Source organism: Manis javanica, chromosome 6, assembly GCF_040802235.1.
Source record: "Manis javanica isolate MJ-LG chromosome 6, MJ_LKY, whole genome shotgun sequence".
NCBI lineage: Eukaryota > Metazoa > Chordata > Mammalia > Pholidota > Manidae > Manis > Manis javanica.
Window position 1 is genome coordinate 100,992,848 of NC_133161.1, and position 17,523 is coordinate 101,010,370.

At 35.8% G+C, this 17,523-nt stretch overlaps 1 protein-coding gene across 2 annotated transcripts in view; it reads right to left on the reverse strand.

Moving 5' to 3' along the window:
• ZPBP (zona pellucida binding protein) overlaps positions 1-17,523 on the reverse strand; it is a 142,394-nt gene that overhangs the window by 6,833 nt on the left and 118,038 nt on the right. The window contains exon 8 of one of the 2 annotated variants that reach the window (XM_073239123.1): positions 3,733-3,815. The exons of the other annotated variant lie outside the window; for it this stretch is intronic. Within the exon in view, the coding sequence (XP_073095224.1) occupies positions 3,733-3,815 (83 nt within the window). The remainder of the gene's footprint in view (positions 1-3,732; positions 3,816-17,523) is intronic. 2 annotated transcript variants of the gene reach the window in all.

The window sequence follows — 17,523 nt, forward strand, 5'->3', positions numbered from 1 at the left end:
GTAAGGTAACAAGAGTTGGCCAGGATGTGTTAAAACTGTTATTAAGCCTCGTGCTTTGTTGGTGGAAATGTAAAATTGTGGAGGCTCTATGGAAAACAATATGGTGGTTCCTCTATATTGTTGGAGAAATAGAATTACCACATGATCCAACAATTCCATTTCTGGGTATATGTTATGGATTGCATGTGTGTACTCCCCAAAAATTCATACGTTTAAGACATAACTCACTTATTTCATAGACCTGAGGGTAAAGACAAAATTTTAATGTTAATGAAAAATTTAGTACCAAAGACATGTCCACAATGTTAAAAAGCAAGTGGCAAGAATTCCAATTCTAGCTTTTACTGTACTGAATTAATCCATTTGAAGAAAACAGTGATAAAATCTGGAAAAAAGAAACACACATGATTTGACAGCATTAAAGAGGTAGTAAAGGCAGGCAGATGCTGATGGTAGAATAACGAAAGGTACCTTTCCTGCAAAGGTACAATAATCAAAACTGTGGCACTAGAATAAGGAGGGAAAAATACACTAATGGGAACAGAACAGAGTGTGAGAAATAACCTTGTCCATGGCCAGTTGATTTTTAATAAGGATAACAAAATCATACAATGTGGAAAGAAGAGTCTCTTCAGCAAATGATGGTGGGAGAACTAGATACCAAGCCAAAGAATAAAGTTGGACCCTTAACTCAAACTGTTTAAAAAAATTAGTTCAAAATACATCCATGACCTGTTTGGAAAATAATCAAAGGGGTAAAATTTTCATGACTTTGTACGCCACTATGTTTTTGTTTTGTTTTGTTTTGTTTTAGAGATGACACGAAAAACATGAGCAATTAATAGAGAAAAAGTAAAGTGGACTCCATAAAAATTTAAAACTTCTATACATATGGACATTATTATGAAAGTGAAGAACTACCTGAGAATAGATGAAAATATTTGCAAATCATGTATGTCTAAGGGTCTAGAAAAAAGACTTTCTAAATGGACCTTATAACTCAAAAAGCAAAACCCAAAAACCTAATTTTAAAAAATAGATAGCAGACTTGAATAGATATTTCTCCAAAGAATATAAACAAGTGGCCACCAAGTACAGGAAAAATGTTCACCATCATCAGTCATTTGGGAAATGCAAATCGTTGCCAAATGAGATACTTCACTCACACTAGGATGGCTTTTAATTTTTTTTAAAGTAAAATAACAAGTGTTACTGAGAATAAATAGATTCCCTAATACATTATTAGTGGGACTGTAAAATGGTGTAGCCACCATTATAAACTCAGTAAGTTTACACTGAAAAAGTTAAACACAAAATTGCCAACAATTATACTGTTGGTGTATAACCAAAAGTCTTTAAAATGGGTACTCAAGTACATACTTCTCCATGAATGTTCATAGGAGCAGTATTCACAATAGCCAAGTGGAAACAGCCCAAATGTTCATCAATGGATGAATGGATAAACAAATTGAGTACATAAATACAATGAAATATTATTCAACCATTAAGAAGGAATGAAATATTGATACAAGCTACAGTGTAGTTGAATCTAGAAAACATTATGTTAAGTGAAAGAAGCCAGACACAAAATAACACACATTATATTTTTAAATAGATATATTTATATATGTTTTTATGAAATATCCCAAACAGGTAAATCCATTCAGACAGAAAGCAAACTTGTAGTTTTCAGGACTAAGGGTAGAAAAAAATTGGGAGTAACTGCTTAATAAATAGAGAGTTTCCTTATGAAATTATTAAAATGGGTACTAGAGGTGGTGTTTGTACAACACTGTGTACTAAATGCCACTGAATTGTTTACTTAAAAATGGTTTTATGTTACATGAATTTTAACAAAAATATGCGTAATGTTTCATTTGACTTATGAGCCAATATAAATTGGTATAATTGGTGTAAAAGATGTATAATTGATAACTAAAAAGGGATGACAAAGAATGATGCAGAAAACAATGACATAAATTATCAAAAAGCCTTGAATTTAACACAAGACATAAATGAACAGATCCAAGAAACTCAACCCAGTATCAAATATACAAAACTTCACCCCAGGCACCCAGGCATAACAGAGTCAAACTGCTATAAACCGCAAATAAAGAGAATCTCAATGCTAGAGAAAAAAAATGACACATTACATGCAGGATGGGGAAAGGGAGAACTATATGAATAGGAGCTCACTCCTCATTACAAACCTTCAATGCCTATCAGTAAGTGAAAGAAGATAATCTGAAAAGGCTACAAACTGTATGATTCTAACTACATTACACTCTAGAAAAGGCAAAACCATGGAGATAGTAAAATGGCCAATGGTTAGGGGATGGGGAAGGATGAATAGGTAGAAAACACAATTTTTAGGGTAGTAAATCTCTGTATGATACTATAATGGTGGATATATGATATTATACATTTGTCCAAAACTCACATAGTGTGCAACAGCAAGAGTGAACTGTAATGTAAACAATGGACTTTGGCTGGTAATTATGTGTCAATGTAGGTTCACCAATTGTAACAAAAAGGTATCACTCTGTTCAGAGACCTTGATAATCTCTGAGGGAGGCAATGCATGAGTGAGGTCAGGGAGTATATGGGAAATCTCTGTACTTTTCACTCAGTTTTGTTTTGAACCTACAAATGCTCTAAAAATAAAGCTTATTTAAAAAATACATTAAGGTAAAAAATGACATTTTGTATTAAAAATTAGAGACATTGTGGACAGTGACCTTGCACCACAACTAAGCCTTAAAAAGTTCCTTAGCCCGAAGAGAGAACTATGACCCAAAAGAATAAAGGAACTGATTAACTATTTTGCCTAAAACAACCAAAAGATATTAATAACCACAAAAATATATGTAAAGATGTTTTTTAAGAAACTGGATGTAAAATCACAAGGGACTGTGATCCTTTAGTGATAGTAAGCAAAAGACAAGAGCTCTACAATTGCTGTAGCTTACTGTCTTCAGAAAGTTTTCAAATTACAGCACAGGGAACTAAGGTGGAGCTCAGCAAACTCCCTGAATTGAAAAGACAAAGTTAACAGTCCTAGAAGACCAATACCGCCAGAGTTCTTACAACTGTGTACCAGAAAGGGACAAAGAACTCTGGAGGTGAGTAGAACCTCTCTCTGGAACATTCAACAGAAATCAGCTTATGTATTTGAGGAAGCCACCTGAGGCTGGGGAAAAGACCATTGATTTTGATAGCATTAGAGGAAAGGGTGCTTGACAATCATTCAGGCTAAGGAACAGTGTGATTCCCCACAACCAGAATGGGAAATTCATAATTCACAAGGCATTTGGGGTAGAGCATTTAGAAAAGTAGGGGGAAATAATTAGCTCTAAACTCCCTACTGAACTAGAACCATCTATCAACTTAGAAAAGCAAGACACAAACTAATCAAATTATTTACAAGTAATGTATTAATTACATCTGAAAAAAGACCACAAAATTTGTAAGAATACAGAATTATACAGAACCAAACAGGATAAAATTTACAAAGTCTGGAATGTATACAGAAATTGCTCTGCAGGAAAAAATAATCCGTAACAAAGAGAATAATAAAACAAACAAAAGCCCAACTAGGAACAAGGAGGCGAAATACTTATACACTACAAACTACAAAACATTGCTGAAAGAAACCACTGGAGACCTAAATAAATAAAAAGTCATTCTGCATTCATGGATAGGAAGACAATATTGTTAAGATATCAATATTACCCAAAACAAGAGATTCAAGGCAATCGCTATGAAAATTTCAACAGCCTTTTTCGATGAAATGTAAAGCCAATCCTCAAGTGGCCCTGAAAAGACAAAACACAATCTTGTAATCTTGTAAAAGAACAAGGACAGTGAGAGGACTCATAGTGACCATTTCAAAACTTATGAGAAAGCTCCAGTACTCAAATAGACAAATGGAATAGAAATAAATCTGTACACTTATGACTGGTTAAGATAAGGATGACAAATCCATTCAATGTGGAAAGACAGTCTTTTCAACAAATGGTGCTGGGGAAACTGGATTTCCACATTCAGAAGAATGAAGTTGTATCCCTACCTTACACTATTTACAAATATTAACTCAGAATGGATCTATGATGTAAATATAAGAGCTAAAAAGTCCTAGAAGAAAACAGGTCTAAATCTTCATGACTTTGAATATGGCAATGGATGTTTAGATATGGCAACAGAAGAAAATATAAATTGGACTTCATTATGATTAAAAATATTTGTGCATCAAAAGAACTTTGTCAAATGGCTAAGTAGAATGTCAACAGGGTCTATCACTAACTGGCACAATATGTAAGCATTAATCATAAGAAAGCTGGAGTGGTTATATTAATATCTGACAAAGTAGACCTCAATGCAAGAAATATCAGGAATAAAGAGATGTATGATGTAATGTTGAAAATTAAATCCCCAAAAAAAACCTAACGATCCTAAATGCTTATTTATTTAAGCACTAAATGTCAAAATACTTGGAAGTAAAAAAAGAAAATTAGAGAAATCTATATTTATAGCTGGGAGCTTCAACATTTCACTCTTATAAACTAATATGACAAATAGAAACTAAAACAGAAGGGTAACTTTTGCAACCTGAAATTTCAGAATAAATTTATTATTCATGAGGACATAGAATATTCATTCATCAAGATGGGTCATATCTTGAACCGTAAAATACCTCTCATAACAATTAAATGGAGTGAAGTAATACAGGGCATGTTTTCTGAGCAGAAAAAACTTTAGTTGGAGAACAACAATGGAAAAATATACTGGAAATGACCATGTATGTGGGAATTAAACAAAATACTACAAGTAAGCCTAGGGTTCAATGAAATTACAAAATCAAATTGTAAAATACTTTGAACCAATTGGAAACAAAGCAAAAACAAAAAACAAATTAGTGGGATTCAAGTAAAGCAATGTTAAGGAGATATCTATAGCTTTAGTTACATAACAAAAGAGAAAGGTATGAAATAATGTTCTGTGTTGCACTCTTAAGAGACTAAAGAGAGTGCATAAAGCTTCAGATGAGAAAGAAAGTGAAGAATATAAGAAAATTTTAAAGGTAAGAACAGAAATTAAGGAAACAAATCAAACAGATGAAAGAAAATTAACTAAAACCTGACTGCTTGAAAAGATTAATAAAATGGATAAACTTCCAGCTAGAGCTTGTAAAACTGAAAAAAAAATGTGGAGACAAATTGAATGATACTGAGAATAATGGGGGAGCATTACTACAGATTCCATGACATCAGAGGTAAAATGAGGTAACACTGTGATAAATTTGTGGAATAAATTTGACCACTTAGAGAAAATGAACAAATACAGAGAGCATACAAATTATAAAAATGGACTCAGAAAACCTGAAAAACCATTTATCAATTAACCACTTTAATTAAAATCCTCCCCATATTGAGTACAGTTCTGTTGTGGTGGTCTAATCCTCTAATGCCCAATCAGCCCATTGAATACAACTAAAAACTTAAACTAAAGTGAAATTATTACCTGAGGACTCTAAAAAGCAAAGGAAATAAGGTGCATTTATAAAGGCAGTTAAAAGAAGCAAATCACCAGGGATGAGTATCCTGTCTACTTAATTTTCTCTTTTAGCTTACCACCTGGGTGGACTGGTTTGCAGAGTGGCACTGTACAAATGCATAAAACTCTGATAGAAATCCTGCCATCCTCTGGCTAGTGGAACCAAGGAATAAAGTTCAGGGAGACAGCAGCGTGAAGGAAAAGTCTCAGAAGGGAGAGATGCTAAGAAAGGAATCCCTAATTTGTGTATAAGCCTGCACAAGTAAACTCCTAAACCACATTTACATTGGAAAGACCCAGGCCAACATAAAAAGGCTTAGAGAACTGAACTGAGATTTGAAACCATACAAGTTGCCACCTAACTCCTAAACATAAATGCATGGGAAAGACCCAAAACTAGCATGGCAAAGCCTTGAGAACTGAACTGGAATTGAATTTATCTGCATGGGTTTCCTGCTAAAACAAAACATTGCCCTTTTCCAAATTATTATAGCAGAATCCAGAAGATACACAACATAATTTATAGTTGTAAGGGTACAATGTGAACTAAGTCAACATTAAAAAATCCAGGAAAATGTGACCTATTAGCAAGGGAAAACAAACAAATGCTAACCTCAAAATATAGTTGTTTGAATTATTAGACAATACTCTAAGATCAATAAATTAAACTGAAGAATAGAGAAAAAAATTGAAAAACAATGGCAGCAGGAAAAAAACAAAGTCTCAGACACCTGTATTACACTATTAACAAGTAGAACATAGGCGTATCACTGTCAGTACAGAAGGAGAATCTGAAAAGAAGAGGGGCAACAGAAAATCCAACAATATAGAAAATTATACTACATCACTTGGTGAAAGGTAAATTTACAGATTCAAGGACCTCAGAAGACCCCAAATAGGATAAATTTAAAGAAAACCATTACAATTAAAATGCTATTAAGATAAAATAAAAAACTGGAAACAAAAATAACGTTGTACAAAAAAACTAACTGAAATGACTGTAGATTTCTAATCAGCATGCATGGAAGTCAGGAGACAGTAGGACAACACTTTTAGGGGCTGAAAAAAAATACTTCTAACACAGAATTCTATTCTCAGAGAAAGAGAAAATGTCTATTAAGAAATGAAGACGAGAGTATTTGCCTCCAGCATATCTGCTGTACCGTAATTGTGAAAAGAAATTCTTTCAATGAATACAATATAAAGGAAGAAAAAACCTTTGATCTTCAGGAATGAAAGAGCATCAGCAATGGAAACGTATGCAAAATATGACTATTTTCCCTTCTTACATCATTTAAAATATCTAAGACTCTGAAAAGCAGAAAATTACAATAGTGTTTGCACAAATTTTCAGTATTCATGTATGTAGTATGCATAAATATTATGAAATAAAGAGCAGAAGTGGTGCAAAATTAACTTTAGACAATCAAATTGTAAGCCTGTATACTCTTTAGACTACCAAAAACATACAAAAAGTACAGTGAAAAGGGAAACTAAATGAACTAAATACAGCTAAAATGCAATTATATATATAAAACTATAATACTTAAAATATTCAAATATAAAACAAATAAAATAATGTAGACATTTTAATTTACAGGCAGACTTTGAGACACAAGATTGAAAAAAAAAACTCAACTGTAAGCAGCCTACAGTAGATACACAGATAGGTTGAAAGGAAATGGAGAAATAAAACAGCATGCAAACAGTAAAGAATGATGGAACTCCTACACTAATATAATATAAAATTCAAACAAAAAAGCAATTCAGAGTTAAGAAGGACATTTCATAATCATAAAAGGGACAATTCATCAGGCAGACATAAATGCTAAAAACTGTATATGCCTAATTACACTCCCAAGTATGTAAGAAATGAAAAGTAACAAATAAAGGGTTAAACAGATGATTACAGAGTCAGGAAAAAAACTGATCTTGACCTATTAACCTCCTGACCTACTTGCATTTTTATCCCACTATATCTAACAACTGCAAAATACCAAGATTTTTTAATTGGATCTGGTACCTTTACCAAATCAGAACATATGACAAGTCACAAAACCAGTCTAATTAATTTAAATGTTCTCTAACCAATTTAACAAATAATTTCAGTATCAAGAACAGTAAGGTATTTAGAAAAACTTTAAATATCTAAAAATACTTTGAATTTAATAACAATGAAAACATGACTTACTGGAAGGGAGTTAAATTTAAAGCAGTGCTTAGAAGACATTTTAATCTTATATACATGCAGCTTTTATTAGAAAAAAAAGAATAACTGAAAATCTAAAATCAGTGACCTTATAGAAAATCCCAAGGAATCTACCAAGAAATCTAAAACATGTGAGTTTGCAATATATCAGGAGCCAAGGTCAATGAACAAAAACAATCATATTTCTAAATACTAGCAATTACCAATTAGAATCTAAGATTAAAACCACAATATCAACTACAACAGCTCCCCACAAAATAACTAGGTGTGAACCTATAAAGCATATATGATATGATACATATAATACTAATTACCTACCACTGATTAAGAAAAATCAAAGACAACCTACATGAATGGACAGGCATACTATATTCATTGATTTGGAAGACTCAATACTCAATATTATAAAGGTATCATCCAAGTCCTAGGTTGATCTATATATCTGTTAACACAATTACTATCAGATCCCAGGTTGTTATATTTGTTGTTGGTAAATAAAGACATGCTCATTCAAAATGTTATAAGGAAAAGCAAAGCAACTAGAATAGCTAAAACAGCTTTTTATGAGAAGAAAAAAGGGAGAATAGCACTACCCAATTTTATGACTTACTGGCTACAGTAATGAAGACAGTGTTTTAGCAAAAGAATAGACATATAGGTAAGTGGAACAGATTATTTCCCCAGTTAATTCTGTCAAATACGGTAAAATAATATCAATATTACAGAAATTCTTTTGAAAAATAAAGTGAGAGGGAACAATGTCCAACTCATTTTATGATGTCAACATAACAGTATTACAAATATGACAAAACATTAAAGAAAAACACAGATGAACAGTCCTCTTGAAAAAGGTGTATTAATAAATCCAATCAAACAATAAATAAAAAAGGTAAAAGATCATGAGCAAGTAGAATTGTATCAGGAATGAAAAATTGGTTCAATGTTATAAAATCAATTGATGCATATTTCTATATTAATAAAGGATAAAAAATATATTTTCAAAGGATTCAGATAAATCTTGGCACAAAATTCACTAACTATTCATAATCAAGACTTTAACTAAGAAAAGTAGGGGACTGACAACAAGCATTTAAGAAAATCCTCCTTCTCATATCATACCTACAAGTGAAAGAGTAATATATCTCTAATATTGGAAACAAGACAGAATGCCTGCTTTTATTTCTATTCAACACTGGATTGGAGGACCTAGTCACTGCAATAAAGTAAAAGAAATAAAAGTCTAAATATCAGACAAAGAAGTAAAAGTGCTGTTAGTTGCAGATGACATATATTTATCATGTAAAAAATACAGGGTCTAGAGGCGGAGCCAAGATGGTGGCGTGAGTAGAGTAGCAGAAATCTCCTCCCAAAACCACATATATCTATGAAAATATAACAAAGACAACTCTTCCTAAAATAGAGACAAGAGGACACAGGACAACATCCAGACCACATCCACACCTGCGAGAACCCAGTGCCTTGCGAAGGGGGTAAGATACAAACAGCAGCCCGGCGGGACCCGAGTGCCCCTCCCCCAACTCCCAGTGGGAGGAGAGAGGTCTGAGCAGCAGAGAGAGGGAGCCCAGGACTGCTGAACACCCAGCCCCAGCCATCCAGACCAGAGCGCAGACACAGTGCATGGGTGGGGTCCTGGATAATAGGGAAACAGGGCAGCAAGACTGGTGAGCAGGTGACTGAGGCTGATGCTGTAGAACAAAGAAACGGGAGTGGCCATTTTTGTTTTCTCTTTTTTTTTTGGCGAGTGCTTTTTGGAAGTCTCAAAGGGACAGGGACCCCAATACTAGGGAAACAGGGCAGCAAGACCGGTGAGCGGGTGCCTGAGGCTGGCACCTGAGGACAAAGAAAATTCTTTTTCTTTATTTTTTTAAAATTATTTATTTAATTAATTAATTTATTTTTTTTGGTGGTGTTGTTTTGGTTTGGAGAGTGCTTTTTGGAAGTCTTAAGGGGGCAGGGCGGGACACTTAGTCCAGAGGCAGGGAATCTGAGGATCTCTGGGCACTCTAACCCCCTGGGCAGCAGGGAGCATGGAGACCCCTTACAGAGATAAATAACCTCCCAGCCACTCCCCCTCCAATGGGGCCCCACCATTTTGGAGCAGCACCCCAAGCCAGGCCATGCCCACAGCAACAGAAGAGATAAACTCCGTAGCAGCCAGGCAGGAAGCAGAAGCCCTACCTGCACGCAGCTGCCCAATACAAGCCACCAGAGGTCGCTGTTCTCCCAGCAGAGGAAGGCCACAAACCAACAAGAAGGAAAGCTCTTCCAGCCGTCACTCATACCAGCTCTGCAAACTATCTCTATCACCATGAAAAGGCAAAACTACAGGCAGACAAAGATCACAGAGTCAACACCTGAGGAGACAGACGTAACCAGTCTTCCTGAAAAAGAATTCAAAATAAAAATCATGAGCATGCTGATGGAGATGCAGAGAAAAATGCAAGAATAATGGGATGAAGTCTGGAGGGAGATCACAGATGCCAGGAAGGAGATTACAGAAGTGAAACAAACCCTGGAAGGATTTATAAGCAGAATGGATAAGATGCAAGAGGCCATTGAAGGAATAGAAACAAGAGAACAGGAATGTATAGAAGCTGACATAGAGATAAAAGGATCTCCAGGAACGAAACAATACTAAAAGAACTCTGTGACCAATCCAAAAGGAACAATATCCATATTATAGGGGTAACAGAAGAAGAAGAGAGAGGAAAAGGGATAGAAAGGATCTCTGAAGAAATAATTGCTGAAAATTTCCCCAAACTGGGGGAGGAAATAATCGAACAGACCACAGAAATACATTGAACCCCCAGTAGAAAGGATCCAAGGAGGACAACACCAAGACACATAATAATTAAAATGGCAAGGATCAAGGACAAGGAAAGAGTTTTAAAGGCAGCTAGAGAGAAAAAAGTCACCTATAAAGGAAAACCCATCAGGCTATCATCAGACTTCTCGACAGAAACCCTACAGGCCAGAAGAGAATGGCATGATATATTTAATACAATGAAACAGAAGGGCCTTGAACCAAGGATACTGTATCCAGGACGACTATCATTTAAATACGATGGCGGGTTTAAACAATTCCCAGACAAGCAAAAGCTGAGGGAATTTGCTTCCACAAACCACCACTACAGGGCATCTTACAGGGACTGCTCTAGATGGGAGCACCCCTAAAAAGAGCACAGAACAAAACACCCAACATATGAAGAAAGGAAGAGGAGGAATAAGAAGGGAAAGAAGAAAAGAATCTCCAGACAGTGTATATAACAGCTCAATAAACGAGCTAAGTTAGGCAGTAAGATACTAAAGAGGCTAATCTTGAACCTTTGGGAACCACGAATTTAAAGCCTGCAATGGCAATAAGTACATATCTCTCAATAGTCACCCTAAATGTAAATGGACTGAATGCACCAATCAAAAGACACAGAGTAACAGAATGGATAAAAAACCAAGACCCGTCTATATGCTGCTTACAACAAACTCACCTCAAACCCAAAAACATGCACAGACTAAAAGTCAAGGGATGGAAAAACATATTTCACGCAAACAACAGCGAGAAGAAAGCAGGGGTTGCAGTACTAATATCAGACAAAATAGACTTCAAAACAAAGAAAGTAACAAGAGATAAAGAAGAACACTACATAATGATAAAGGGCTCAGTCCAACAAGAGGATATAACCATTCTAAATATATATGCACCCAACACAGGAGCACCAGCATATGTGAAACAAATACTAACAGAACTAAAAGGGGAAACAGACTGCAATGCATTCATTGTAGGAGATTTCAACACACCACTCACCCCAAAGGATAGATCCACCGGGCAGAAAATAAGTAAGGACACGGAGGCACTGAAAAACACAGTAGAACAGATGGACCTAATAGACATCGATAGAACTCTACATCCAAAAGCAACAGGATATACATCCTTCTCAAGTGCACATGGAACATTCTCCAGAATAGACCACATACTAGCCCACAAAAAGTGCCTCAGTAAATTCCAAAATATTGAAATTCTACCAACCAATTTCTCAGACCACAAAGGTATAAAACTAGAAATAAATTCTACAAAGAAAACAAAAAGGCTCACAAACACATGGAGGCTTAACAACATGCTTCTAATTAATCAATAGATCAACAAACAAATCAAAATAGAGATCAAGGAATATACAGAAATGAATGACAACAACAATACAATGCCCCAACTTCTGTGGGATGCAGCAAAAGCAGTCTTAAGAGCAGAGTATATAGCAATCCAGGCACACTTGAAGAAGGAAGAACAATCCCAAATGAATAGTCTAACATCACAATTATCAAAACTGGAAAAAGAAGAACAAATGAGGCCTAAAGTCAGCAGAAGGAGGGACATAATAAAGATCAGAGAAGAAATAAACAAAATTGAGAAGAATAAAACAATAGCAAAAATCAACGAAACCAAGAGTTGGTTCTTTGAGAAAATAAACAAAATAGATAAGCCTCCAGCCAAACTTATTAAGAGAAAAAGAGAATCAACACAAATCAACAGAATCAGAAATGAGAATGGAAAAATCACGACAGACTCCACAGAAATTCAAAGAATTATTAGAGAATACTATGAAAACCTATATGCTAAGAAGCTGGAAAACCTAGAAGAAATGGACAACTTCCTAGAAAAATACAACCTTCCAAGACTTACCAAGGAAGAAACACAAAAGTTAAACAAACCAATTACGAGTAAAGAAATTGAAATGGTAATCAAAAAACTACCCAAGAACAAAACCCCCGGGCCGGACGGATTTACCTCAGAATTTTATCAGACACACAGAGAAGACATAATACCCATTCTCCTTAAAGTTTTCCAGAAAATAGAAGAGGAGGAAATACTCCCAAACTCGTTCTATGAAGCCAACATCACCCTAATACCAAAACCAGGTAAAGACCCCACCAAAAAAGAAAATTACAGACCAATAACCCTGATGAATGTAGATGCAAAAATACTCAATAAAATATTAGCAAACAGAATTCAACAGTATATCAAAAGGATCATACACCATGACCAAGTGGGATTCATCCCAGAGATGCAAGGATGGTACAACATTTGAAAATCCATCAACATCATCCACCACATCAACAAAAAGAAAGACAAAAACCACATGATCATCTCCATAGATGCTGAAAAAGCATTTGACAAAATTCAACATCCATTCATGATAAAAACTCTCAGCAAAATGGGAATAGAGGGCAAGTACCTCAACATAATAAAGGCCATATATGATAAACCACAGCCAACATTATACTGAACAGCGAGAAGCTGAAAACATTTCCTCTGAGATCGGGAACCAGACAGGGATGCCTACTCTCTCCACTGTTATTTAACATAGTACTGGAGTTCCTAGCCATGGCAATCAGACAAAACAAAGAAATACAAAGAATCCAGATTGGTAAAGAAGAAGTTAAACTGACACTATTTGCAGATGATATGATATTGTACATAAAAAACCATAAAGACTCCACTCCAAAACTACTAGAACTGATAACAGAATACAGCAAAGTTGCAGGATACAAAATCAACACACAGAAATATGTAGCTTTCCTATACACTAACAATGAACCAATACAAAGAGAAATCAGGAAAACAATTCCATTCACAATTGCATCAAAAAGAATAAAATACCTAGGAATAAACCTAACCAAAGAAGTGAAAGACCTATACACTGAAAACTACAAGTCACTCTTAAGAGAAATTAAAGAGCACACTAACAAAAGGAAACTCATCCCATGCTCATGGTTAGGAAGAATTAATATCGCCAAAATGGCCATCCTGCCCAAAGCAATATATAGATTTGATGCAATCCCTATCAAATTACCAGCAACACTCTTCAATGAACTGGAACAAATAATTCAAAAATTCATATGGAAACACCAAAGACCCCGAATAGCCAAAGCAATCCTGAGAAAGAAGAATAAAGTAGGGGGGATCTCACTCCCCAACTTCAAGCTCTACTACAAAGCCATAATAATCAAGACAATTTGGTACTGGCACAAGAACAGAGCCACAGACCAGTGGAACAGATCAGAGACTCCAGAAATTAACCCAAACATATATGGTCATTTAATATTTGATAAAGGAGCCATGGACATACAATGGCGAATTGACAGTCTCTTCAACAGATGGTGCTGGCAAAACTGGAAAGCTACATGGAGGAGAATGAAACTGCACCATTGTCTACCACCATACACAAAAGTAAATTCAAAATGGATCAAAGACCTGAATGTAGGTCATGAAACCATAAAACTCCTAGAAAAAACATAGGCAAAAACCTTTTAGTCATAAACATGAGTGACCTCTTCTTGAACATATCTCCCTGGGCAAGGAAAACAACAGCAAAAATGAACAAGTGGGACTATGTTAAGATGAAAAGCTTCTATACAGCAAAAGACACCATCAATAGAACAAACAGGTACCCTACAGTATGGGAGAATATATTTGTAAATGACAGACCAATAAAGGCTTGATGTCCAAAATATATGAAGAGCTCACACGCCTCAACAAACAAAAATGAAATAATCTAATTAAAAAATGGGCAGAGGAACTGAACAGACAGTTCTCCAAAAAAGAAATACAGATGGCCAACAGACACATGAAAAGATGCTCCACATCGCTAATTATCAGAGAAATGCAAATTAAAACTACAATGAGGTATCACCTCACACCAGTAAGGATGGCTGCCATCCAAAAGACAAACAACAACAAATGCTGGCGAGGCTTTGGAGAAAGGGGAACCCTCCTACACTGCTGGTGGGAATGTAAATTAGTTCAACCATTGTGGAAAGCAGTATGGAGGTTCATCAAAATGCTCAAAACAGAGTTACCATTTGACCCAGGAATTCCACTCCTAGAAATTTACCCTAAGAACGCAGCAATCAAGTTTGAGAAGGACAGATGCACCCCTATGTTTATCGCAGCACTATTTACAATAGCCAAGAATTGGAAGCAACCTAAATGTCCATCAGTAGATGAATGGATAAAGAAGATGTGGTACATATACACAATGGAATACTACTCAGCCATAAGAAGAGGGCAAATCCTACCATTTGCAGCAACATGGATGGAGCTGGAGGGTATTATGCTCAGTGAAATAAGCTAAGCGGAAAAAGAGAAATACCAAATGATTTCACTCATCTGTGGAGTATAAGAACAAAGGAAAAACTGAAGAAACAAAACAGCAGCGGAATCACAGAACCCAAGAATGGACTAACAGGTACCAAAGGGAAAGGGACTGGGGAGGATGGGTGGGTAGGGAGGGATAAGGGGGGGGGAGAAGAAGGGGGGTATTAAGATTAGCATGCATGGGGGCGAGGGAGAAAGGGGAGGGCTGTACAACAGAGAGAAGACAAGTAGTGATTCTACAACATTTTGCTATGCTGATGGACAGTGACTGTAAAGTGGTTTATAGGGGGGACCTGGTATAGGGGAGAGCCTAGTAAACATATTATTCTTCATGTATATGTAGATTAATGATAACAAAAAAAAGAAAGAAAGAAAAGGGGGATTACTCCCTGATAGGCTAAAACTAACTGTAAATCAATGACTAATGCATGCTTTAAATATCCTAAATTTAGATCACTTAAAGCATGTCAGATGATCAGCTATGGAGGTACATTTTTCTGATAATATTACTTTCTCTTAAAAAAAAAAAAAGCAGTTCCTGTGTGGTGACCTCCAATGAGTTCTACACAATGGTATAAAGGGCGTATCAAAGTGTGGGCAAAGGGTCTGTTTGTATTTATACAGAGGATCAAAGCCTAATTTGGCTACCCAGAAAACGAACTAAGATACAATATGAAGAAGAACTTCCAACATCAGCACTCTCTGGAAGAGTCATACCAGAAGATGATCATCAAAAAACCTCAACAAAGATCCAGGCAATGCTGTAGTTGTAGCTGCATTCATCCCACCGGTTCCTGGACTTGCCATTGGAATGAAGAAGGAGATATCTAAGCTGGCCTGTGCATACAGTAAAACAACAAATTTGACTGGATCCATACTGTCGGAACTCAACCAAGAATTAGGAGAAGTGCAAGTTGTAGTGCTCCAAAATCTTACAACTACAGACTATCTACTGTTAAAAGAACATATGGGATGTGAACATTTCCCAGGAATGGGTTGTTTTAATTTGTCTGATTTTTCTCTGACTGTTCAAGTACAGTTGGACAATATCCATCATATCATAGATAAATTTTCACAAATGCCTAGGATGCCTATCTGGTTTTCTTGGTTTCACTGGAGATGGCTGGTAATTATAGATCTGCTATGGTTATGTAACTGTATTCCTATTATGTTAATGTGTGTGCACAATTTAGTTAGTAGTTTAAAACCTGCTGGTGAAATCTATAAAACATTTAATTAAAAAATATTTACTACAAAGCTAGTATAATCAAAACAGCATGGTGTCAGCACGAGAACAGACCTATAGATCAATGGAACAGAACAGAGAGCCCAGATATAAACCCACACATGTATAGTCAATTACAATAAAGGAGGCATAATGGGGAAAATACATTCTTTCAATAACATGTTGGGAAAACTGGACAGCTACATGCAAAAGAATGAAACTGGATTGTGTCTAACTTCACACACAGAAGTAAATTCAAAATGGATTAAAGACCTAAATGTAAGTCATGAAACCATAAAACTCTTAGAAGACAACATAGGCAAAAATCTCCTGAATATAAACATGAGCAACTTTTTCCTGAATGCATCTCCTCGAGTAAGGAAATCAAAAGAAAAAATGAACACATGGGAATACATCAAACTAAAAAGCTTCTATACAGCAAAGGAAACCATCAACAGGACAAAAAGGCAACAGAACAAAAAAAAACCTACAACAGAACAAAAACTATGGGAAAATATGTTTGTAAACGACATATCCAACAAGGGGTTAACATCCAATATATATCAAGAACTCCCACGCCTCAACTCCCAAAAAGCAAATAACCCTACTAAAAATTGGTGGAAGATATGAATAGACACTTCTCCAAAGAAGAAATTCAGATGGCCAAAAGGCACATGAAAAGGAGCTCCACATCACTAATTATCAGGGAAATGCAAATAAAAACCACAATGAGATATCAACTCACACCAGTAAGGATGGCCAGCATCAAAAAGACTAAGAACAACAAATGCTGGCGAGGATGCAGAGAAAGGGGTACCCTCCTACATTGCTGGTGGGAATGTAAGCTAGTTCAACCATTGTGGAAAGCAATATGGAGGTTCCTCAAAAAACTAAAAACAGAAATACCATTGACCCAGGAATTCCACTTCTAGGAATTTACCCAAAGAATGTAATTTCTCAGATTCAAAAAGACATATGCACCCCTATGTTTATTGCAGCATTATTTACAATAGCCAAGACATGGAAGCAACCTAAGTGTCCATCAGTAGATTAATGGATAAAGAAGAGGCAGTACATATACACAATAGAATACTATTCAGTCATAAGAAAGAAACAAATCCTACCATTTGCAACAGCATGGATGGAGCTGGAAAATATAATGCCCAGTGAAATAAGCCAGGCAGAGAAAGACAAGTACCAAATAATTTCCCTTATTTGTGGAATATAACAATGAAGCAAAACTGATGGAACAAAACAACAGTGGACTCACAGAGTCCAAGAAGGGGCTAGCAGTTACCAAAGTGAATGGGTGGGGGAGAGTAGGTGGGGAGGGAGGGCAGGGGAGAGAGAAGGGGATTGAAAGGC